At 45.9% G+C, this 26,586-nt stretch overlaps 1 protein-coding gene and 1 long non-coding RNA gene across 3 annotated transcripts in view; both read right to left on the reverse strand.

Annotated features, from left to right (window-relative positions):
* CYTH1 (cytohesin 1) overlaps nt 1–26,586 on the reverse strand; it is a 76,111-nt gene that overhangs the window by 34,871 nt on the left and 14,654 nt on the right. The window contains exon 1 of one of the 2 annotated variants that reach the window (XM_040244720.1): nt 5,293–5,710. The exons of the other annotated variant lie outside the window; for it this stretch is intronic. Within the exon in view, the coding sequence (XP_040100654.1) occupies nt 5,293–5,320 (28 nt within the window). The 5' untranslated portion in view covers nt 5,321–5,710. Of the gene's footprint in view, nt 1–5,292; nt 5,711–26,586 lie in introns of those variants that run through there. 2 annotated transcript variants of the gene reach the window in all.
* LOC120866829 overlaps nt 23,395–26,586 on the reverse strand; it is a 4,834-nt gene continuing 1,642 nt past the window's right edge. The window contains exon 2 of the long non-coding RNA XR_005721756.1: nt 23,395–26,542. This is a non-coding gene — a long non-coding RNA (uncharacterized LOC120866829). The remainder of the gene's footprint in view (nt 26,543–26,586) is intronic.

Raw genomic sequence — 26,586 nt, forward strand, 5'->3', positions numbered from 1 at the left:
AGCACAGAAAGATCTCCCAGACACGGCGCCACAAGAAGAACAGGACACCATGCATGTGACACGGATGCTGGGGCGTGCCCAGATCTGAGAAGGGGGCACTGGGAACTGTCGGCAGGGACCCTCTCCAGAGACAAGGAGTGTGGACAGGGAATGTACGGAGGCAGCGATGCCGCACTCTATACCTTTCTTTTTATCTGGATCCAAAACTAAGGCAAAATTTTACGCTGAAATCTCTTCAGAAAGGAATATGGAAATGTCACCAGCCAATTACCCCAAAACATTTGCTCTGCTTACACCCAAGTATTTCCTTTGTGGGAGGAACATACCTGGAGTCCTGTTATATATAATGCGTGTGAAATACCTGGGGGGAACTATACCATCATGCTGTGAAGTCTTTGTAGGATCCCACTGAATTTCTATGAATCAGAATCCTGAACTCTTAGCAGAAGAGACAAAGGAGAAGAGACTCAAGACGCCAGAAAGAGAGAAGATACAGAAACAGTCACCAACTTGGAAAAGAAACGTGCTGTATTTTTCTAGGTCAGAAGTTAAGCTTTCATGATTTCTCTGTAGGGTAAGGAAGGAAGACCATACAAAAGTCAAGAAATTATCTTGGGAAGAAGGGAAGGAAGTGGCGGGCGAGCCCTGACCGTGAGCAGAGCTGAGGGCAGCAAGCCTGACTTGGGTGTCCATCCTCCCCGGCGTGTCACAACCAGCACAGGCTCAGGAGGACACGTGGGTCCCGAGAGCAGCGAGTCTCAGCAGTGCTGCCCCCCGCCGCCCCGGGGGAGCTCCATGTAGCCTGGGAACCAGGGCCCCACAAGCCTGAGGCCCCTCTGCACTAGTGACGGTCCCAGCCGCAGGTGAACCCATCTGGGTCCCCTTGAGTGGAAGCTCTTCACAAGGTAACAGGAGAAGACACAAGCTGTTACAAGAATCCTTCTAAAAAAGAAATCTCAGCTTGGCTTCAGCAAACAGAGAAGCAGACAAGAACAATGTAAACTCAGTAAAGGTGCCTTTGGAAGGCTGTCAAAATGCAAGGGAAACGTGAGGAATGGATACTATATACAATGTGCAGAAGATCTAGCCCTCCACTTTTAAGGTAACCAACAGCAAACTATATGTAGATCCAGTCAGCCCCTCCCCATCACCACCACCAACACACTCAGCGAATCTTCCAGAGCCACAGAGAGGGCTGGGTGGCAAGGTCCTGACGCCTCCTGTCCGTGTTTACCGCATCTCCGCTGCCCTCGGCTCCGCGGCCTACTCTATAGGCTGGAGGAGGCTAACGCCCCAGCCCTGCGTCCTGCCAGGACCACACTCCCCACCTGTTCTTTCCGCAATGCTGGCTCCTCAGACAACTCCACCTGCTGCCCTCCACACCCCACTTGCCTCCTGGATGCTGGGTCCTGACCACCGACAGCCAGCCCTATGCTTTTATGTTCCACAGTAAAGAGAACTTGGGAGGCTGTGGAAAGCCTCACATGGCAGATAAAGGTCCACTCTTTTCAGAGGAGAACCTGAGCCTCATTTCTTCAACCTCCTACATCAAGAAGAAAGGGCAGTCCTGACCCTCTGTTCAGCGCTGCAGGCACTCACGCTGGTGTGCTCCACAGACAGCTTATGAAATTGAGACTAGAGCCAAAGAAATCCAGACCAGAGCCTATGAAATCCAGACCAGGGAGAGGCCCCCTCAAAACTGGTCCTGGCAGATGGTGATGCAGGTCTGCTGAGATGTGTGCTTTGTACAATGCCAAGAGCTCTGCTTAAAAATAAAGATGTAACCATTTTTGGTTCTGCAAAATACAAACTCACCCATGAGGAAGGGCATATCTATGGGATGAGCACTTACAGTACCTCTGCTTTCCGGATTAAAACCCCCCTCAGCCTCAGCAACCTGCCCACTGTGAGGCTGGAGCAATGGCAAGGACCACATGGAGAGGGTGGGATACCGGCTAAGTCACCACCAGACAGAGTATCTCAGATGCAACCTGAAAATCCAGTGTCCTAAGGGAGAGATACTCTACTTAATTACATGCCAGTCAGTATATTTTCCTACAAATAATACTAACTTATACACATATAAGATCCACAGCCTAAAATCTTTTTTCATTTCCATTATTTGAACTTGACGACAAAGCCCAATTGTGAACTTTGCACACTTCCTGACAATGAACTATGTATGCGGTGTTACCTCCAGTTTAGTGATGAGGTAAGATTCAGGGAGTATAAATAATCCAAGAACAGACCAAGTCCAACTCAAACTCTCTGGCTGAGCCGTCAGCTCTTTCTTTTCTCTCCCTGAATAATCGTGCCACGTCAGCTCAGCACTCAATGCGTATCTGCATACGCCGGCCAGCGCTGGGGCGGGGATTTAAAGAGCTCAGCAGGGGCTCCCAGCAGGGGAGGCGGGCGAGCCCTCGGCAGCGGCACAGGCAGCCACCTCGGCCAGTCTGCTCAGGACTCGGAGGAGCCTCGGAGCCTGGGCTTGAGGACCAACACAGATGCAGAGAGAATGTGGGCACACAGGTCACGCAAAGGGGCGAGGCCAGGGTGGCTGAGTGCTTGGGGACAGTGAGCACAGCTCCGCTTGGGGCCCGGGGCGCCTGGCAGAGAGCCTCAGCTGTGCTGGCGAGGGTCCTGTGTCCCCTCAGCAGGGAGCTGGGATCCCAGTCCTGAGAGAAGGTTCAAAGGCAAACCAAGGGGAGGGTCAAACATTCAAAAGGTGACAGCTAAAAACAGCCTCAGGCGGCTAAGAAAACAGTGCTCAATTCAGTGTAATGGTTAAGTCTCACACACCTGCCTACCTGGACACTATCCTCACACACGTGTGCATAACTGGACACTGGTTAAGTCTCACTTACACGCACCTGAGTAACTAGAATGGAACCTGAGGAGCCTAAGTAACAGGGAAGGACGGAGGCAAAGCCATGCCTGTAACTGAAGGACTGCAGACTCTCATGCAGCAGGTAAGATCTGACTTTAGAGACATTTTTTAAACCTTCATTCCGGTGTTGGGTGGCCCTTTGGATGACAATCTAACCAATGCAGCTGTGTGAGAAGCACACGCTGACCCTTCACCCACCTCCTGACCCTTCACCCACCTCCTGAGATGCTGGGGACCAGCCCAGGAAAGCCCATTTGCTCCCTTCACTTTCGCATGTGCCCAATGCCATTTCTGTCATCTCATCTCAGTATCTAGGGGCAACTATCTTAGCAACACTGCGCCCCGCAATGTCTCAAACAGACAACAAGATGAAACATTCCCGGGCGGGGGGCGGCTGAGGGAAATGGGAGAACCACCCGTTCTGAAGACTACTTTTTCAAACCAAAGTTGCCCGTTAATCCTATCTCTAAAAATTGATTTCTAAATGCCCTAGCCCTACTCCCACCCATGAATCAAGGGCACACACAAAGAGCAGTTTATGTTGAATGTTAAAGCCTCTAGGATGGCCAGAAGCTGACGGCATGGAACCCCTTGATTTTGACTTTAAAGTGACTGTTGGCACCACCTCAGGGAGTCTGAAGCCAGGCCACCAGGAAGGAGCAGCGGCAAGTAAGAGGGAAGAACCAGCTCAGTGAGCAGCGGTCACCCTCTGCCCAGGCCGGGCCAGTGCACCCTGACCACCCCAGCATCATCCACCAGAGTCCTCCTCCCCTCTCACAAGGGTCCCCTTTCGAGCTAGAGACCTTGGCTACCGTGGACACACCTCTCAGATACGAAAGCCCCCACGGGGGCAGTTCAGCCCTGACGGAGAACCGCTTCATCATCCCCTCCTCACATGCTGGGTGTTGTCAACACCAAATGCGCCTCTCTCCCATAGGCTTTCACACACAGTATAGCTTTCTGAGCCACCCTGCGGGGTATGGTTCACAATACTGTTTGACACAAAGATAAAACTTCAAATACATTTTACAGTGAACCAGATAAAGAAAAAGATAAAAAGGACCCCTAAAGTTTATTATCACTTTCACAAAATCCATTTTGAAAAACAGCTTAATATTTATTCATATCATCCAATAGCAGCTACAAACCAGTATATATTTTGCTTTTTGTCTTAAAGGCACTAAAACATGGCCCCCTGGGACTTTTCTGGTGGCACAAGTGAGTAAGAATCTGCCTGACAGTGCAGGAAACCTGCGTTCAATCCCTGGTCTGGGGAGATTCCACATGCTGCTGAGCAACTCAGCCCATGCACAACTATCGAAGCCTGCATGCTCTAGGGCCCTCCAGCCAGAACTAATGAGCCCCTGTATTGCGACTACTGAAGACCGTGCACCCTAGAGCCAGCACATCGCAGCTACCGAGCCTGCGTGCTGCAACAACCAAAGCCTGCACGCTTAGAGCCTGTGCTCCACAGCAGGAGCAGCCACCTCGAGGAGACGCCCACGCAAAGAGCGCAGCCCCCGCTTGCTGCAACTAGAGAAAGCCCATGTGCAGCAACGAAGACGTAGGGCAGCCATAAATAAATAAATAAAACCATCTATGGGGTCACACAGAGTCGGACACGACTGAAGTGACTTACCAGCAGCAGCAGTGTGTACATGTCAAAACCAAATCAAAAACAAAACAAAAAACACATGGCTATCTGATGGAAGTATCACAATAAAACATACACAGATCCACACGCAAAACTTCAAGACATTTGAGAGCCCTGCCCTAGGGTGCTTTAAAGCCAGTTCTGCAAAAGCTTTTGGGATTTAGAATCCACAAAACTTTTCACCCCTTTACTCTTAGTTTCACTGTTATACAGTGTGGGTGTGGAGAAGACAAAGGAAGCTCCCCAGACCCTGCAAGGCTTCAGTCCTTACCTAATACCAAAAGAGGAAGATCAAACAACTACGAATTCCCTCTGTTCATTTTTATTTAATAAAAAGTTATTATTCATCCTGAACCTCGCGGTTATTATTCATCCTCAGGTACTTTCAAACCTGGTCTCTAATATCTTTCCTTTTTTAGTGTCACACTGGTGTACACGCAACTTTTACCGCTTCTAAGACTGTTATTCAGACTCAGGAAGTCAGACACCATTGCCAAGTAGGAGGGCAAACGCCACCAAGACGCACCCAGGGCGGATCCCCAGCAAGAAGCAGAGTGGGGGTGGGGGCTGGGGGACACTTTCAGTTTCAAAACACAGTCTCTCTCTCACACACACACACAAGCAAGAGCCTTTCAGTTGGTACTCCTCAAGGGGCTGTAAAACTGTCGTCACACAACACATGTCATCACATGTTGATCAAAACAGATACCTAAACCTCACCCCACACACCCAGACCAGGACTGGGACTCACCATCCTCTTCTTGGGTTTTAAGGACCATCTTTTCTGTCACAGCAGGACCCTGAAGGCTGCTGGGGTTTGTACTTCAAAAGAGAGTTCAGAGTAACTCCCGGGAGGCCGGGTGGGGCAGGAATACCTGTGGGCCGTCCAACAGTGGGACAGCTCAGGGTTGCTTCCTGGACTGCTGGGGACTCCCTGGCCGTGCTCCTGGACCAATCAGCCTCCATCCACAGAAGCGTCACTCCCAGGTCACGGCCACCACCCAGTTCCTGAAGTCAAGCTCAAGGAGGTCCCCAGAGGTTAACCACCTCCTCCCTGGAAGCAGTCTGAGGCTGAAGTCCAGTGAGGAACAGTCGCACTTCTGCTTTCAGACTCATCCAAAGCAACAGACAGAGCTGGTGTTTCTCTCTTCACTTCCCAAGTACTTTCTTAGAACAAAATCACTTAAAAACACCGGGTTGTCTCACAGTGAGATAACAGCACATTTCCCAAGAGCATGACTAAGAGATCATAATCATTACAGTACGTTATGAGGTCACAGGATAAAAACAGGAGGCAGATTTTAGAGGCAAAAAAAAAAAACCCAAAACAACTAAGGGCATCATTCCCATTTAAGTTCAATTTTATCCCCATCCTATGTTCTAATATACTGCACCAAACTATTCTTTTCTGCATATTCTTAATATATTCATGACATGTTTATTGTTAAAATTAGATTGGGGGGGCTTAATCCTATCACTCAGGGATAACCACTAATGACATTTCAGTATATATTCTTAATATTCGCCCAGATTTGTGTTTTCTATATTATATTCTCATTCTCTCTTACATATTTATATACTACATACATACATACATATTTACTCTTTATATATATCAACATCTATATCTCTCATTACAGCTGCCATATTTACTACATATAATAACCACATATGATATAATATATGAAATATATTTATCCTTCTCTTAAAATATATTCACTTCAAGAGATAAGTACACAGATAGTCCCTGACTTTCGATGATTGACCTTTTTTGTGGCTGTTCTGTGGGGCATGAGGGATCTTAGTTCCCCAACCAGGGATCAATCCTGTGCCCGTGCAGTGGAAGCACGGACCCCAGAACACTGGACTGCCCGCGAAGTCTTACAACGGCTGACTTAGGACTTTTTGATTTTATTATGGTGTGAAAGTGATACACAGTCAGTAGAAACTATACTCTGAATGTTGCTCTTTTCTGGGTTAGCAATACGTGGTCCGATCCGCTCCTGTGTTGCTGGGCAGTGGCAGCATGCACAGCCCGCCCGGTCAGCACACTGTCACGAAGGGGAACAACTGACACTCTTACAGCCACCCTGGACGCAGACAACTGTTGTTTCCTCTCACTGTGTCAGTACAGCGCTCAGTCGTTCCAGCAGACAGTCGACACAGGCTGTGTGTCAGGTGATCTGGCCTGTTCTGAGCACACTAAGGTCAGCTGTGCTAAGCTGTGCTGTTCAGTTTGGATGTATTGCATACATGCTGACCTATGACATTTTCAACTTATGATGTGTTTATCAGGATGTAACCTGAAAGAAAGCTTCCGTGAATATTCACATAATGTTCTGGGGAAAGTCTTTTTCTCAGCCTAACACCCACATCAGTCGCAATCCCAAGGAGACAGACACACACTCAGAGTGGGAGTGTGGACAGAAGAGAGGGCCGTCTAGAAAAGTGAGGGGAGGGTCTGGGGAAACCACAGGGAGAGAAGCAGCCCCAGGGCCAGTGCGAGGGGGCGGCCCTGACCAGGCCAGGCCTGCCGGGTGGTGGAGTGGAGGGGACCCCTGACCCCAGCTGGCTGGTGGGGAGTGTCCCCCAGCCCACCAGCCTCCTGGACAATCCAAAGGGCCCAAGGGCTGGGGAGAGCGTAGAGTGGAGCTGGGAGAGCACAAACCCTCACTGACCAAATGGACCACACAGCCCCCAAGGCCAGGAGCCAGCCCTGACGTCCTCAGCCCCGTAATCACCACGGTGTCAAGACCCTCCTCCTGGGACCCTGTGCCTCTCCGGGCTTGTCTCTCACCACCATGCCTGGTTTGTTCTCTAAGCAAAAGACACACACATCACATAAAGCAAGTAGTGAAGTGAAGTGAAGTCGCTCAGTCGTGTCCAACTCTTTGCGACCCCATGGACTGTAGCCTACCAGGCTCCTCAGTCCATGGAATTTTCCAGGCAAGAGTACTGGAGTGGGTTGCCATTTCCTTCTCCAGGGGATCTTCCCAACCCAGGGATCGAACCCTGGTCTGCACGGCAGACACGTTTTACCATCTGAGCCACCAGGGAAGCAAGTAGTACCTACAGTTTAAAACAGAAAACCAGTTTCCTACTCTCCCCCGCACCGCACCACCTAAAATCACCCTCCACAGATGTAGGTCTCTCGGCTACTTTTGCTCATCACCTCCCTTTTGCGAAATAACTAGTTACACCACTTGTTCTCGAGTTTTCAACTCTAGACATCAACTGCCTGCCACGGAAGATGAAAACTCGGCTTCTGCCGCCATACCTCAGCCACGTGAGCACACACACACCCCTTGCACACGCACACCCCCTTGCACACACGCACACCCTTGCACACACGCACACCCTTGCACACACGCACACACACCCCTTGCACACACGCACACACCCCCTTGGTATAATTATGCAAACATTTTTGGTAAAACCAGTATTTAGTATTCCCATAAATACTGCTCAAAACCTAGCTACTTAATGTACTGTGATTAAAATAACCACATGATGACATTAAGTGTCCTTTTTGTTTCTTCTGCTCACTGCCAAACTCTCTACCATGCTATGAAGCCGTCAATATGGTCAAACCTGTGCAGCGGTCTGTCTTCTGAGACAGCCTCCAGAAACCTCCACGCTTCCACTCAGCCTAGTCTTACGGTTCTGAGGCCCAAGTTCTGGAGACCACCCTGTGCACTCCCTCTGCTGCTTCCCACCACTGCTCCTGAGTCTCTGATACAATGTTTTCTTTTTCTTTCCTGGGATCACTCCCTCCTTTTGGTGGAGCACATCCTCTCACAACTAACAGAGTGGGGCTGTGAAGGAGCGGGCTTTCATCACCAGGGCTGTGGATTTTGCGTGTCTCTTCTTACACGTGACACTTTGCTGGCTGTGGCAACTCTGAGTGAAGCTTCATTCCCTCTGCATGGTGGAGGCACCCCTCTCGCTGTTCCCTCTTCTGGTGCTGCTGGTGGCAGTGGTGCCATTCTGATGCCCAAACTTTTGTTATCTGACTCTTTCCCCTCTCAAGAAGCTTTCAGGAACTTCTCTCTATGCAAAGTGTTAGGAAATTTCATGTTAAGTTAGCCATCGGATAGAACCTACGCCTGAAATCTTAGACTCTGATAATTAAATTTCTGTCCTTTTTTTCCCCCCAGTTCTTGTTTTTCGACATTTTTATTAGCAACTGGACCTCCCTTGTGGATCCTTTAATTATTCTTACCTATTCACTCCTACTTTTCTTCTTCTTTTTGAGCTGCTTTCTAGGAAATAATCTTTCAGTGGACCAAATGTTTGTGTCCCCTCATGCACAACGTGATGGTATTTGGAAATGGAGCCTCTGGGAGGTGATCAGGTCATGAGGGTGGAGCGACCTGAATAGGATTAGTGCCCTTATATGAGGAGGCCAGAGAGTTAGCTAGCTCTATTTCTGCCATGTGAGGACACAGCAGGAGTGTAGCTCTCTATAAACTAGGAAGGAGGCCCTGACCAAGAACCCAATCCAGCCAGCACTGAAATCTTAGACTTTCAGTCTCTTCAACTGTGAGAAACAAACATCTGTTGTTTAAGCCACCCATCCTGTGCTACTTTGTTACAACAGCCTGAACTAAGACAATTCTCTGCTTTATCTTCCAATCTTTCTATTTGAATGTTCTATTTCTGGTATTTGTTGTTTGGTCGCAAAGTCATGTTAGACTCTTTGCCACTCCGTGGACTGTAGCCTGCCAAGCTTCACTGTCCATGGGATTCTCCAGGCAAAAATACTGGAGTGGGTTGCCATTTCCTTCTCCAGGGGATCTTCTGGACCCAGGGACTGAATCTACGTCTCCTGCACTGCAGGCAGATTCTTTACCACTGAGCCATCTGGGAAGCCTATTTCTTTTATTTTTAATCTCACTCTTAATCTCTGAATGTATCTTTTTGATAGCATCCGATTCTTATTTCATTAATATAACTTCTGAGACTCTTAAGTATACAGTTTTAAAGTTTTCTTCTATATCTTCCATGACCTGTTTCCTCTAATTTATTTTCTTCTGTTTACTTGTTCTATTCATGTTCAGGGATTTTCCTTAAATGTCTAGTAAACAGAAGCTATTTCTTCATATTTAAGAGAGAGGCACTGACAATCTGATTAAAAACTCTGTGTAGTAGCTATGGCCTGTTGAGTGGTGAGTGTCTTTGTAAAATAATAAAGCAATTAACACGTACAGACCCCACATGTAGGGCTCTGTAGGTTCTTGTCTTGAGCAGTGATCTAAAGACACGATCTCCAATAAAGCTGGCCAGCAGCACCTGGGCAGGTGAGCTCCTAAGTACACAGACTTTCACTCAGTCCCCTTACAGCCTGATCTCCATGTTTTACCAAAGGGAAAGAGAAATCGCCTTGCTGCAGGAGATGGAAAAGAACTGGGTGTCTTAACTGCCTGTCATGACTTCAGACCCACCCTCTGGTTTCTAGCGTCATTCCATATCTCCAATCTCAGAGGAATTTCTGAGATTTGAAGATATGTCATTTTGTTTCATGATGACCTCCTTCTTTGCAGCTTAGATCTTTCCTGATAAGCTGCCAATAGGAAGGGCTTGGAGAACACAATCATGCAAGTGTCCAAAAACCCACAGAAGTGTAACTGTAAGGTGACGTAGAAAGTGACAAAGACCTCAACCTTCTACAGAGAGAAACCCACAGCTGCCTAGAAACACTGCAACGCTCTTTTGAAAGTTACTCTACTTCCTGGGCTTCCCTGGTGGCTCAGACCGTAAAGAGTCTGCCTGCAGTGCAGGAGACCTTGGTTTGATCCCTGGAGAAGGAAATGACAACCCACTCCAGTATTCTTGCCTAGAAAATTCCATGGATGAAGGAGCCTGGCAGGCTAAACAGTCCATGGGGTTGCAAAGAGTTGGACACAACAGCGACTTCACTGTCTTTCTACTTCTTGGGTTACCTGAAAAATATGGATTTGTACTGTTTCTCATACACATGAACAGCACCAAATCAGCAAAGTACAAAAACAAAAAGGCTTGAGAGCAAAGGATTTACTAGGCATGTGTCACAGAGAGCGCAAATAAAAAGCTCCTGGATGTGCACTGAACTTGCACCTCACCACAGTTACCTGCCCACACTTTGTAAGGCCGAATTTTCAGCAGTTTTATCATCAACAGTAAAAATCAATTAGATATTTTTCAAAAGCCCTAAACCATGTCCTTTCCCTTTGTCTTACACAATCTGAATTTCAATTTTTTCCAAGAAGTCATTAACTTTTGCAAGAAAAAAAAGAGAAAGGTGTAATTCTTCAGATCAATGCCATAGAACGCCATAAACTCGGCGCGGGGGGTGGGGGGTGGGGGTGGGGAGCCCATGTGGTTTTGGGGGTCGACACATCACCAGGAGCTCAGTGAGGACCGCGTGCTGGAGGATCGGCATCCGGATCCAGTCCTCCAGGAGCGGGGGAGGGCAGCCCTGGACCTGAGACAAGCTCGGGTGAGTGATTAGCGCTCCCCACTGGTGATGGAACTACGCCCCACAGGACTCGCACCTGTCCTCACCATCACACTCAGAAACGCGGTCCTGTGTGCTTTAGAAAACATGCGCTTGACCTATTCGTGATGTTAAACAGAAACGTCTTCCTCCACAAAGACGGAGAAGCAATAGCATGGCTCACAAATGAGAAAGCAGAATACTATATTTGATGCTGAGGAATTCCCTGGCGGTCCAGTGGTTAGGGCCCCGCGTGCTTCTACAGCACGAGGGACGGGTTTGACCTCTGGTTGGGAAACTAAGATCCCACATGCCTCACGGTACAGCAAAAACGAAAAAAAAAAAAATTAAACGATGTTGAGATAAACATTGAACTACATCTGAAAGCAGTTGTTACAGTTTTAAATGTCCTTTAAAATAAAGTCAAAATTACTAGATGTGATAAATTCGAACTGTGCTGCCCTCTGCTGGTTATGATAAGATTGTTAAAAGGTTTACAATTAGCCCTTTTTGCAAATACATTACCTTTTGAATGTATACAGAAGAAAGTCATGTTCTACCTAGTATGTAGGGTGTGGCTCTGGTGATATTCCACTGTTCTCATTTCCTGAAAGGTTTTTGTTATATGAAAATTGGCTTGCCACTGTGATTAATTTATGGGAATAGGTGATGGCCAATGGGAATTTACGTTATACAGGCAGACACAGACAATAAACAATATTCACAATAAATAATAAATTAACTAGCACGCTAGAAAGTAGCAGGTGCTATGGGGGAAAGAAGCATCCAGGAGTGTGTGGGTAGGTTGCAGTAATTATTAAAGTACTAAACACGGGGCTTCCCTGGTGCCAATGCAGGAGACACGGGTTCCATCCCCGATTTGGGAAGATCCCACATGCTGCGGCGCAACTAAGCCCATCTGCCACAGTTATGAAGCCTGGGCTCTAGAGCCCGGAACTGCTACTGCCGAGCCCAGGCACTGCAGCTACTGAAGCCCGAGCACCTAGAAGCTGTGCGTTGCAACACGAGGGGCCACTGCAAGAAGCCACCCTCACACTGCAACAAGGAGTAGCCCCCCACTCGCCGCCACCAGGCAAAAGCCTGTGCAGCAACGCAGACCCAACACAGCCCCCCCAAAAAGTACTAAGTGTGGTGGTCAGAACAGGCATCACAGAGGTGAAATCTGAACCTCTGTGACTCCCCCAAGCCAAAACAAAAACACTGGACACAGGCTTTTCGGGTCCAAAATTCCACAGTGTGTGAGATGCATTCTGCAGTGAACCTCCTGCTTCCTGTTCCCCACCACATGGACTAATGAAATTAACCAGGCACTGTGTGCATGACTAGATGCCCAAGGCTGTTTCCCCATGAACAGACCTGAGCTCGGGGACCCAGAGCCACTGTGGTGGTGGAACCTCCCACTTCCTGTGTCCTTAGAAGTCTCATCCCCTGGTAACCTGAGGGTCTGCCCCCATGTTCTAGCTGGTGCTCACAAAGCTGGTGCTCATTATCTGAAAAACATTAAGTGCTAAGTTGCTGTTGTTCAGTCACTAAGTTGTGTCTGACTCCTTGCAACCCCACGGACTCAGCATGCCAGGCCTCCTCCCTGTCCCTCAATATTTCCCAGAGTTTGCCCAAGTTCACGTCCACTGAGTCAATGATGCTATCCAACCATTTCATCCTCTGCCCCCCTCTTCACCTTTCGCCTTCAATCTTTCCCAGCATCAAGGTCTCTGCCAGTGAGTCAGCTTGTTCACATTAGGTGGCCAAAGTACTGGAGCTTCAGCTTCACCATCAGTCCTTCCAAGGAGCATTCAAGGTTGAGTACTCCGCATTCCCTCAAAAAAGACTTGAGTCTCTACTGTGTGGTTCAGTTTTAACTGTGCTGACTGCCACGCTAGCTGGGTGTTGGGCTCGAGCTGATGAGAGCACAGGTCTCTGGAGGCCCTAGGTGGTGGCAGAGGTCACCTGAAACCACCACCTGGGCTGCTCAGGACTAGGATGTGAGGGTCGGAGGCTCCAAGCTCTTGGAGAAAGAACACCAAAAATCAGTCCCTGAGGGCAGCAGGAAGAATGGGGGCGTGAGCAGTCCAAAAAAGAAGAGTGACTTTTGAGAAAATTCACAATCTTAGTGGCAATATCTGGCATTTAGGAGGAGATCAGGTGATTCAAATACTGCCTTGGGGTCACAATCTTGAAGAGAAAAGTAGAGGTGACCTTTATGGGTGAGTGGGCACTGTCTGGAGAGAAAGGGCATTTTAGATATAGAACCGCCCAGCACAAGAGGTCCTTCAAGACGTGGTCCTGCCTGTCTCCCCCCGTGTCTGGTGTCACCGCAACAGAGCCCCTCCACCCTCAGAGACCTACCTGCATTTCTGTCATTCGCATAGTGATCATTCATCCTTCCAAGACTACAGGCCCCAAACTTAACTTCCCTCCACTGAACAAACCCTCAGTCCAATTACCTTACTCTTCTTGAAAATGATTTTATGCCCAAAGTCACAGAATGACATTTGTATTGGTGGGGCTGCACATTCTCTTCCCAGCCAGGAAACCTACCTGGAAAGAAGTTGGCAGGAAAAAGAGGCCTGAGAAATGCAGATTCAAAGCTAAAACAATGCAGAATTCCAAACATGAACCAGGTTCGTGGTGCTGCTGGACAACCTGAGGCCTGTCACTCTGACTGAAGGGAAACGTGCTGCTGCACCATAACCAAGCAGGTAACCTTCCAAAGCTGCATCAGCTTCCAAAGAGACACAGAGATACGTTCACAGAAATACAGAATTTCTTGGGCATCAAAACAACCTGCAGGAGGCCAGGCAGCACCCCAGCCACCACCATTCCCCGTCCATGATGAAGGACGCTGAAGACACAGGAGAGCTGAGGAGCCAGGTAACCATGGTGCCAACACCAAGCCCAGGAGGCCCTCCCAGGGCAGAGTGCTCCCTCAGCCCAACAGACACACGCTCGGGGCACAGGGACCAGACACCCCCAGCGAAGAAGTCATCAACTGTGAACTCCCTGAACTCTGAGACTGCCTAAAAGACAGCCCCTCTCCACTGAGGTTAGTTTAAGAAACATAAATATAAACCAGTAAGAAACTTTTCCTAAGGGCTGAGTTTAGGTCTTTGTATTTTTATCAAAGAGCCGCTTATAAAATAAAGCATAAATATTAAATAACCATTCTGAGTTTTCCTAACATACAAGAGGATGATCTCATTGAAGACAGAAAATACCATACTTACTGTCTCCCAGTGTTTAGATTATAGAAGGGGGTGGGGAGGAAGATGCAGAACGTGTAAAATGCAAAAATAAAAGTTCCTTTTTTTTTTTACTGCCTATATCATAAAGTTAAATTTAATATATGTTTTTCTGCAAGTTTTTTTGTTTTCCACAGAGATTTTCCTATGTCAGGGCATATAAATCTACCTCAAGTTTTTAAATTGGTACATCCCACAGTAAAATTTGCATTAATGCTATACTTTGATTTTGTACTGGTGAATCTGTTTCCAATACTCCGCCATCACAAGCTATGTGAAATCAACATTGTTTTTTATCTATTTTTCTGAACCTGCAGAAGAGATTCAGAAACTGAATTCCAGAGTCGACAAGTATGGGCAGCTAACTGTTAATTTTGAAACATTTTAGATCTGCAGAAAAACTGCATAAACATGGACTTGCCACGTGTCCTCTATCCAGCTTCCCCTCAGGTTACCATCTCATCAACACAATACTAACAGGCAACCTGGTAACCCTACTGGAACTGCCTCGGTTTTCTCAGTAAGGTCCTTTTCTTCCATCCAGGATCCAACCCAGGATGCCCCGCTGCAATTCGTCTGGTCGTGATGGCCTCCAGCCTCAGGGTTGCGACCTTTTCATTTCGCAGAGCAGTGCTCGGTTGTTTTGTAGAATGTTCCCCAATCTGGATTCGCCCGCAGTTTTCTTCTGATGCAACTGAGGTTGTGTATTTTTGGCAAGAATTACACAGAAAATGTGGAGAAGGAAATGGCAACCCATTCCAGTATTCTCGCCTGGGAAATCCCACAGACAGAGGAGCCTGGTGGGGCTACAGTCCATGGAGTCACAAAAGAGTTGGACACGACTGAGCGACTAAACCACAACACAGAAAATGAGGCTGCGTTCTTGATGCAGGACATCAGGGTCCATGATGTTGATCAGCCTTTTACTGGTGATGCAAACCTTCAACATCTGGTAGAGGTGAGTCCACCAGGTTTCTGTTTTTGTGGCTGTCTGTCCCTCTGTGATTCCTAAGAATCTTGTTGGGAGATGCTCTGGGAGGATGTGGGTATCTGTTCCTCGCCATCTTTTATCATGCCCTAACTTTGGGGTCAGCAGCCAGGTGCTTCTTCAAGTTGGCTCTTGTGTCTTCCAACTTGTCCCCATCATTCTCTGAGCACTTCTTCACTTCCTGCCATCACAAGACTTTCCAGGCAGGCTCACTTTGTATTTTTCCCTACCCAGCCCCAGAATCAACCATTTCCCCAAGGATCACAGATCCCTTTTAATGGAGAATGGTATTTAGAAACCAAGCTCTGGGCATAGGATGTACTCTATAAACATTTTAAACTGGGACAGACATTACCAAACTGCCTTCTGAAATCTGGCACAAAATGCCCCCCACCGAACACTACGAGAACGTCCGCTTCTCCACAATCTCACCAATGCTCTTTAACAGTCTGGTAATCTGCTGGTTGTTGTAGTTTACATTTCCCTGTCTATTAGGATTATTGGCTGTCTGTGTTTCTTCTCTGAATTGTTTATATCCTTTGTCCTATTTTTTTACTGTTGTTTGTCTTTTTACCGGTTTGCAGGTGCTCTTCATATATTTTGGATAGCAATCTTTGCTTGTAAGTGCTGCAAATATTTTCTCCAACTATACTGCCTGTTTTACTTTTTATGAAAGCTTCTGTCACACAAAAAAGAATATAAATAATACATTTATATATATTAAGTTTGTTCATACGATGTCATGTCTGTTGATTGCTTTTTTATGACAGATTCTAAGTTTTTGTGACCTGCTTAGGAAGTAGTGTTCCTTTCTCAATAAAATTAGAAAAATATTCACTTAAAAATTACATATATGTGCATATATGTATATATTCATGTATTTATATTTTTCATTTTATACTTAAAAAAATAAAACAAAAAACTCCAGATGCGTTATAGGTCAAAGTGTATATACATAAACAAGCGACACTTTGGCCTAATCCATCTGGAGTTCTTTTGGTTTGATTTTTCAAGTGTAGAATGACAAAGGGAATCTAAGTATTTTCTGGGTAATCAACTGTCACCACCGTTCACTGAAAAGCACATCCTTTCCCCAGTGATCTAAAATGTCATATGATCCCTACAAGGGAGTGACCGACAGTGCAGGCACAGGAGTCAGCTGCTTGGGTTACAGTCCTGGCTCTGCTGCCCACTAGCTACTTTGTTACTCTCTCCTTGACTTTTAGTTTTCTCATCCAAGACATGGAGAAAATTTTCCCACTTCACTGGGTTACTGTAATAATGCTTAAAATAATGAGGACACCTATTAAACACTTAATACACATTGTGTTAGTCGCTCAGTCCTGTCTGACTCTGCGACCCCCTGGACTGTAGCCCGCCAGGCTCCTCTGTCCATGGGGTTTTCCAGGCAAGAATACTGGAGTGGGTTGCCATTTCCTTCTCCAGGGGATCTTCCCAACCCAGGAATCGAACCCAGGTCTCCTGAATTGCAGGCAGATTCTTTACTATAAACTACATTTGGATGCAAACATCAGCGTGTCTAGCCAGTGCTGTCCAAAAAACACATAATATGAGGCAAATATGTATTTTAAAATTCTCTAGCAGCCACAGTAAACAAGGGCTTCCCTGGTAGCTCAGCTGGTAAAGAATCTGCCTGCAATGTGGGAGACCTGGGTTCGATCCCTGGGTTGAGAAGATCCCCTGGAGAAGGGAACGGCTACTCACTCCAGTATTCTGGCCTAGAGAATTCCACGGACTCTACAGTCCACAGGGTCGCAAAGAGTCAGACACAACTGAGCAACTTTCACTTACACTTACTTACTTACACAGTAAACAACTAAAAAATAAATGGTAAAAAATAACCTTAATAACAAGTTTTATTTAACTCAATATAGCTAAAACATTATCATTTCTACATATAATCAATATAATAAATATTCTGCTTTTTTTTTGTACTAAGGTTTCAAAGTCCTGGATTTGTTTTACACTTAGAACATACTTCAAGAACTCAATAGTGGTTATCACGTGAGACAAGGCAGGGCTAGACTAGTTCACGACTTAGTTGTATAATATACTATCACAACAGTATCACACATGTACCTACAAGGAAAGTACTAAAAGAACTGAACAGCCGTCCATGCCTGAAAAAAATCTTTTGGCAAACCAGAAACAGGACGAATTGTTTTTTCAACATGATAAAAGGTATTTACAACTCACAGCAAATGTTATAGTTTGTGGGGAAATGCTGGAAACTTTTCCCTTAAGATGGGGAAGAAATGAAGGGGGTCCACACTCAGCAATTGCACTGGCACTGTGCTGGAGGGTTTTCTAGCTCAATCTTCTCAGTCAGGAAGCCCCAGCAGAAATGGGCCCAAATGCTTTAGCCAATGAAATGGGGCAAGGAAAAGGGCAGAAAGATTGTAAAGAAGGGGAAAAAGAAAAAAAAAAGGAAATGATTATCTCACTAGTGGATTGACTATCCACATAGAAAAGGTTAAAATAAAAAAAAACAAAAACCTAAACTGTTAGAATCATTCACAGAAGTTGACAAGACTGCCAGTTACGAAGTCAACATATAAAAGCACATATTAAATTGTTTAGTCGCTACGTCCTGTCCAACTCTTTTGCGACCCCCTGGACTGTAGCCCGCCAAGCTCCTCTGTCTGTGGGATTTCCCAGGCAAGAATACTGGAGTGGGTTGCCATTTCCTTCTCCAGGGGATCTTCCTGACCCAGGGATTGAACCCACGTCCCCGGCATTGCCAGGTGGGTCCTTTACCATGAGCCACCAGGAAAGCCCATAAATTTAACACTTGGTGATAAATCAGTTCAACAATGTATAAGAGTTTAATGGAAAAATTCTAAAATTGTGTTGAAAACCCTGAAAGAGGACCCAAATCCCTGGAGACAGAAAGCACACTCAGGATGGATGCAGCACTCTCAGCAGCCACTTTTCCCAGAGGGCCTCCAAGATCGTCCCTGCGAAGCACAATCTCGGGAGGTTTTTACTTCTGTTTTGGGGGTTACAAGATGGGTGGTTCTGGCATGGGACAGACCATCAGAACAGAATACAAGCCCAGAAACTCTTGTAGATATAAACATGTGACATATAACAGAGTTGGAAAAAAAAATCACAGACTGAGTTTCCTATAAATGCTACTGGGAATTCACCATTCACATGAATGCCAGGAAATACGAACGTGAACGGTCACAGCGGCACTTGCAGCAATAACCCCCAATGGAAACCACCTCAATATCCAGTGAGAGTGGAGCAGATTTTTTTTTAATAGTGGTATATCCAAAAGATAAAACGTCATATGTTTGTAAAAGTGAATATAACTATGTGAAACAACATGGATAAATCTTACAGGCAGAATGATAAGCCAAAAAAAAAAAGTAAAGTAAAAGTCTTCAAAATCAGAAGAAAATTTTACTAGAAGAATTTTATACCAAGTCCAAAAAGTGTTAAGGACAGACCAAGACATTTTCTAACATGTGGACTCAGAACACAGACCTCCCACATACCCTTTCGAAGGAAACTTCTAGAGAATATACTTAAGGTAAATCAAAAACAGGAAAGACACAGACCAAGGAAAAGGTGATTCAACAGAGAGGTAATCCCAAACGACTCTGGGGGAAGTGGAGACAAAGGCCAGGCAGCAGACCCAGGAGCAACTGATGTAGACCCGAGCAGAAAAATGACAGGCACAGGCCAGGGGGGCACAACTGACTGAGGCCCCTAAGCAGACAGAACATCACAGACAAGCTTACGGCGCAGCTGCCGTACTTTAGAAAACAACTGATAATTTCAAAGACAGCTGGGCAAAGGGAAAAGCTGAGGCAATTAACAGCTCCAGGGAAAACAAAGAGTAGTACCAGGAAGACACAATGATTGCAGAATACTACGTGGCTTGGCAATGTCGTGCCCAACAGAAAGTCTGCAGAGCAGGTCTGCAACTGGCCATCAAGAAGCAAGAAGAGAATATTGTTAAACAGCTTAAAAAATTCAAAGTGGCTGCCCCCTAGGAGGAGGATCTCAAGGTGGTGCAGGGAGCTGCTGCTTTCCATTTTATTGTTTTTAGTTCTGTAACAGTTTTCTTTTTTTCAAGATGGCAAATGTTTGTATTCAAAATTTACAAGACCAATTCTTCAAAGTCCAGTGCTGAGCATCGTCCCATGACCCTCTCACTGCCACCTGCTACACCACATACACAGGAAACAAGGTGAAGCTATTGACTCAGATTTACGGTAGGTGTGGCCCAGACGGTAAAGCGTCTGCAATGCAGGAGCCCTAGGTTCGATCCCTGGGTCGGGAAGATCCCCGGAGAAGGAAATGGCAACCCACTCCAGTACTCTTGCCTGGAAAATCCCATGGTAGGCTACAGTCCATGGGGTCAGAGAGTCGGACACGAGCGACTTCACTTTCACTTTTCACTTCCCCTCTAAACACTTTATGACTCTGTGAACTACGATTCCCCTTCTCAAAGGTGAAAAGTGTCTGCTGAACCAGCATCCTACTGTCTCAGGTAATCACAGAGCAATCATCTTAGGGTTCCATCAGCTCAATGCGATACTCATCACCCACTGGATGATGAACGGATGGGTTCAAGGCTGTCCTAGATCAAAAGGAAAACATTTATGGATCAAACAAGCCGAAGGTTTTGTAGAGGACGATGGTGACTAAACTATCAGGCAAGTTCATTCTTTAACTGTAATACATGAAAAGCACTAGCCATTGAAGATAAATTCAATTGATATTTCCAGAAATGATCTTTCTGATACTTTTACTACTTAGGGGAATATGAACAAGGTCAGGGAGAATGATCAAATTAATTCACTGGGTGTACTGTGCACTTTTTTAAACCAAATTCAATTAGTAGTGTTTAGACTAAGTGGCCAGCCTTCAACAAATATGAAAACACGTGTCACTATGGTGTGAAATTCACGTGAATATGAAAGCAAAGCTCTCTGACAGCTCCAAGAGTAAGGACAGGTGGGGCTGGAGAATGCAAGAGCTTGCCTGCCCGCTCTTTCTTGCCTCGACATCAACTATGATGCACAAGTGCTGCAAATTCTCTTCCTGTTTCCTTCCCTCCCTTTCTGACTTACTAATTATACATCAACCCTTTTCTTCGTAAAACCACAAGACTGACGTTATAAAATCGGTGCACTCCACCCATCCTTTTACTCAGCTGACAGAGTGCAAAGTGAACCCGTGGAAAGGCGCCAGGGCCCTGCTGATGAAGCCACCACGTGAGAGAGGAACAGGAGGAGACAGACCACGCTCACCCTACGTCACAGGGCAGGGCAGAGAAGGCGGAAGGCAGTGCCACACACACAGCCAGTCCGAACTTCTTCTTGGTGCCTGTCACTGATTCTAAAAACAAACTAAGCGGAAACCATGGTTTTGTCTAAAATCTAATCTCCTTGTTTTAGAAGACAGGTGGTTTCAATGAAATACAAAACAAATAAGAAAACTCTAATAATCTATTCTTGAAGGGGCATTTCTTCAAGATTTTCTCCAAGCTCTTAAACCACTGTTCTGATGTGTATTTTACCTATAAAAATAAAAAAGCAAACCTCCTTTCCAGTCTCAAAAATATTCCTACCAGGTTTGGAGGCAGGTCTGTTTGCAGAAGCTACCATCATCAAGCGTGACGTCAGCGGCTCAAAACACAAAATCTTTCTCAGCCTGTTCCCTCTGGGTCCACCTGAGAAGGGACAGCTGATCAAGTGCCCGTAAGGAGGAGAGCATGGGACACAGGGTCACAGTGAGGGCAACACAGAGAGCTGGAGTCACATCCCAGGAACAACGCCGGGGTCTCCACTCATGTGGCAGCAAGCAGAGGGCTTTAGATCATGTTTGGAGGTGAAATGGACAGCACCATTAAGAAACTGAATGTACAAAATGAGAGAAGGGGCCGAATCGGGGTTGATTTCTCAACATGCAGTTTGCACACCATGTGGGTGGACATGCTGCTTCCTAGAATAGGGACATCTGGGGGTTCTGTGCCACACCGAGCACGAGGCCCCCTTTAGACATCTCAGTGGCGAGGGAAGAGAAATGAGGCAGTGAGCCATCTAAGCCTGAAGCTTAGAGGGGAGAAAGAAGGCTAGCAATACAGTCAGTCCTCTTAATTCAAGCATCCTAGAAAGACTCCTAGAAAAGTCACTGTTAACCCTGAACTGCCAAATACTGAGCCCAGGTCCCAGGGGAATACAGGGCAAGGTTCCTGTGAGCCCCTGACCCCAGTTCCTTCACGGCCCAATATGTGAGCATGTTTCAGGACGCCTCACTGACAATGAACTCACACCTGAGGGAGGCTCACTGAACACACGTGTTCTCAGTGGGTGCATCACAGCTTCTCGCACTTGGAAACACCAGACAGCACTTCAGCACTGTGTGTGGGGCCATTTTAAACAGAGAAATCACCAACAGAAACACCAAGAACATGGCACTAAGCAGTGTGGATGCAGGGCCCCTGCTTGCCACCTGAGCACTGAAATGGAAGGCAGAAGGTCCTGGAAGCCTGCGGTCCCAAATGTTCAAAAGATCCAATTAGGGGTTAGAAAGAGAAAGAAACCTGACCTACTTTACAAATTTGCAACCTGCTCCCCCGATGCCTGGCATCAGGGGGACGCCTCCTCTTCACAAAGCCTAGTGGTTTGATCTCCAGTTTCCCCTTCCTTTCTCTATTTCCAGCAGTCCAGAGCATGGCAGGGAAAGAAGAGACTGTTATTCATTGCTTGCTCTCCCTCCCTGGAAAGGAAAGAGCTTCATCATTTGCATTTCATAGCAACTTCCACAGAAATTACCTTTAAAATATATCTAATTGGAGGAGAATATCATCAGTTAACTGGCTTGGGATTATCAGGACAAATAATGTTGTCAGTGGTTAAGACAATGGCTGACTGATAACGATGCAAAAGCACATCAGTGAGTTTGTTAACACTGACCAAGTAAATGGAGGTAATGTCACAAACATCTTATCACAAAGTGATGGTACAGACTGAATCCTATATTGAAAATGTAAAATGTCTAATTAAATACAAAACTAAAGGATATTCTGTAGAGTACAAAACTTGTTTAGTAAACAGTCCGGCCAAAAAAGTCACATATGATCCTGATCGGGAAACAAGACATCCAAGGGATACATTAGGAAAAAGAGTGCACGCAGGGGTTACCCAGTCTCCCCACAGTTTACTCCTCCTTCCGGAAGCCTCCAGGCATGAACCTGAGGGAGCTGGGTGATGAGTCACCAGGAGCATGAGGACATGGGGGACGAGCCTCCCATCCCACCCCATAGGCTGACAGACTGCTCAGAGGGCTGCGGGCACCCCTTGTTCCTCACTTGGGGTTTACACAATGACCCGAGGGAATCCTACACATTACAACCATTCAATTAAGCAGTACTAACACTCAGGACAGAAAACGGTACATAATAAGGTACTAAGTGGACTAAATCGCCGGCTCACCACGTTGCAATTATGAAAGGACCAATTTCCCAGCTCTAAGTTAAATTACTTTTAACTCCCACCATCTAACTCATCTGGGGACATAACTCACTGATTCTTTAGAATAATCTTTAATTAATACCTTAATTCCGAAGTAGAAAACTGGTAGTTCAAACGCCAAAAACCCCTAAACAACGGAATTGTTCTTAAAAGATTTTACAGAATAATTCCTTTAAAAATAAATATTAACTCCCACTCCCCTCTTTTTAAAAGATTTACACTTTGAGTGGCAGCGGCACAAGGAACCCAGTGGGTGGCAAAGGCCTGACTGGTGACTTGAGAGGGCGCCCATCCTCTGGCTGCACTGGAAGGAATAAAGTGACCATCAAAGGTGTGTCCACGTTGTGTTTGTCTCACAAACATCATGGACAAAAGCCACGAGCTACCAGGAAGCAGCTTACCTAGACACACAGAGCAACTCTGCAAAGCACGCACAAGACACAGAGACCCTTCCTGAGGGCTGCCCCACCCCCACTCCGACTCTGCTGTGTTCTCAGGTGCATTGGCCCACCCCCATGAATTTATACTTAGAAATTTTTGTGTAAAGCCTTCTCTTCAATTTTAAGGAAGCACAGAATTGTGTACAAGAACAGGAAAAAAATATTTTCATTTACTGTGTGATTGCTTCAAGTTTTATTGTCACTGTTTTTTCTAGGAAAATCCAGTATTTTTTTGATTGATGCAAAATAACATATTAAAACATACTTTAACTGATTTGCATATTATACTTACATTAAATAAAAGCTGTTCTGAGATATTTTAAACTAGTTCCATACTATTTGTAAATACCATTCCTTACATATAATACCATTTTACATATAATAAAACATTTTTTAGGAGAAAAGGAAAACCCTACCATACAACCCAGCCATTCCCTCCATGGGTATTAGTCCAACAGAAATGAAACACGTCCACACAATGGCTTCTCATGACGGCTCACGGCAGCTTTGTTCACAACGGCCTCAAACCACAAACAGTGCATGTGACCAGGCCAGGTGACTGGATAAATGCAGACAGGGGAACACCACTCAGCAGCCAAGAGGAAAGAGACATCCCCACAATGACCTCAATCACTTCATGCTGAGGGAAGGCCAGACACAGTAGAGAATACACTGTATGATTCCATTTATACAAAATTCTGGGGGACATAAACTAATCTGTAGGGACAAAAAGATCCAGGGTGCCTAGGGTGGAGGGAGGGGTGGGCTGCAAATGAACTTGAAGAACCTTTTAAGAGAAATGTTCTGTATCTTGACTGTGATGGCAGTTTCAACGGTGTATAAATCTGCCAAATATATCTCGTCAGACTGTACTTCAAATGCATACAGTTATTGTATGTAAATTATACCTCAATTATTTTTTTAAAAACTACAATAAGGGGGAACCAGAAAAGTTTTTAACAAAAAGATAAATGGAAATGAATGTGTTTATTATCACTAAGTAAGATGTTTCAACATCACCTTTGTTATCTTGCCATCTGTGGCGGCCCTACCAAGCCCTCCAGTGTGTCCACTGATGACAGCCATCACTTCACTCTCCAGGCTCCCGCTGTGTGTCGCCCCCTGACTGATGTACATAGAGCATGTCACTGGACCTTTCACGATAACTTGCAAGGCAGGTGAGACTGTGTCTTTACCCCAAGTCTGTGCCCCTGAGAGAAGACAAGATAATTTGCCCAAGCCACAAGGTGGCCTTGGGCCAAACGGTAAAAATTAATGCGGACAGATGAAAGATCCATGACAATGCATTTTGCTCTTTTTCTTTTTTTTGGCCATGCCATGCGGCTTGTGGGATCTTAGTTCCCCAGTCAGGGATCAAACCAAGACCTTTGAAGGCACAAAGCCCTAACCACTGGCCCGCCAGAGAATCCCAGTGAGTGCACTTTGGAAACAGCAGTAAGAGACAAAGTTATCAAGCCAAGTTTAAGCTTCTTTCCACCAGAAAGTCCCTAAACAGGCACTGTTCTCCCTATCCTCACATAAAAGGATTCTAAAACCTATCTGTTCAGGATTAAATCGTGGTTTGTGTAGACTCACTTTCAAAGGTCTTTAACCCAATTTGTAGATGCAGATGTCTTATAAAAAAGGCCTTATCAGTTGCAAGGAGACACAGGAGTGCTAAAAAGTCAGGAACACAAAGTTCAACTGCTGACCTGTGTCCAATAAACACAGGGTGGGAAGCAGATGAGTCCGCACCCTTACTTAACTCTTAAGAAACCTTTATCTGAACTCCACATACAGTTGGATGAAACATACACTATCCAGAAAAACCAGCTCCTTTTCTTGCTTAAAGGTCAAAGTTCTCCTTCCATCTAGAATGCCAGGTCCCTGAGATTTCATGTCTAAATCCCAAGACTCACAGAGTGCCCAGCTTCTAGTTTGTTCTCAATAAATATCTGTTGACTAAATTAACAAGAAATGACCTGGGAAAGAAGCTGCTATAAATCCCATACTGATTTATACGAACACTAGGCCAAGGTCTTAGAATAAAGCTACCCTACTAACACTGACAAGAGAGAGAAAATATTTTAAAATTACATTAAAAAATAATTCAATGTTTAGAAGGATAAATTAACAAATATCATCATATACTAGTGTGAAATGTAAATATGACAGAACTTTCTGGAAAATCACTTGGCAGTACGTATCAAGAGACTAAAATGTTTTTAGTCACTGACCTAGTGATTTCACTTACAGAAGTCTAGCCTAAGAAAACAGTTAGAAATGTGGGCAAAGCTTTACCAACAATGATGTTACACGGTCAACTTGTTACAGAACAGAGAGGAAACTTCTAAATGACCAACAAGAAAGGACAAGTAATCAAATCATGATGCAAGCATATTATACAGCCTTGGGCAGAGTCACCATGGGGCCTGAGCATCCTTGCACATACTCTGTCACAGCTGGTCGGCCAAGGAGGCCACCGTGTGACCAGGTGGTTCCCAGGGGAGGGCTGGCTTGTCTGCTGCGGAAGGTGCTAAGCCCTGGGCACCTGGTTCCTCAGCTGCAGACTAACCCAATTCAAGCGTGGCCATCATCTGGGCTCACCTTGTCACCCCATGGGCCTTGGTGTCAGGGAAGCAGCACTTCCAGCCTGGGTTCCGGTTTCTGCTGGGCTCCATGTGACAAACTGTCTGACCCAGTGAGGCCTGCTCCCTGCTTCCAGCCCCCACGGAGCCGAGGGGAGACAGCCAGCTGCCAGCACCCCCTCTTAAGTCTTGCTTCTTTTGCCGTCCCTGTGAGGATGGGGTCCTTCCCCGGCAGATGCTACCAAAAAATTCATCCATATATACATTTTAAGGGCACAGAAAAATATTTATCTTTCTTTAAAAAGCTACAAAACATTCCACAGAACGACTGGAACTAATTTTTAAACTTTTTGTTATCATTGTTGTAAATAAAATCCACACATATAATCCCTGAGCTTCAGTTGATCTAGTAATTTCAAATTTCTCCTTATCAAATTTTATAGTTCACTTTTTTCCATGTTTTATGTAAATTACTTTCACATGCATTGTCTTATTTGACCTCGCAACAATTCTGCAGGGCAGGTAGAAAAGATACCATTGTCCACATTTTCAGGGGACTTGGTGATGCCAAGTGACTTGCCCAAGATCAAAGGGCCCTTAGAGACCGTACCAGACCCAGAAGCCAGGCTCCACACCCAGTGCTCTTTCTGCCAAGCCACCTGCTCAGCACTATATAACCCGGCTGCTGAACTGTGATCAGCAGTGGACGTCCTCCTCCTCGTCTCTGCTAATCCACCTCCCTTCGAGGTGGCAGCTTTGCTGGGCAGCGGCTCTGTCCTC

This window comes from Oryx dammah, unplaced genomic scaffold, assembly GCF_014754425.2.
Source record: "Oryx dammah isolate SB20612 unplaced genomic scaffold, SCBI_Odam_1.1 HiC_scaffold_8, whole genome shotgun sequence".
NCBI lineage: Eukaryota > Metazoa > Chordata > Mammalia > Artiodactyla > Bovidae > Oryx > Oryx dammah.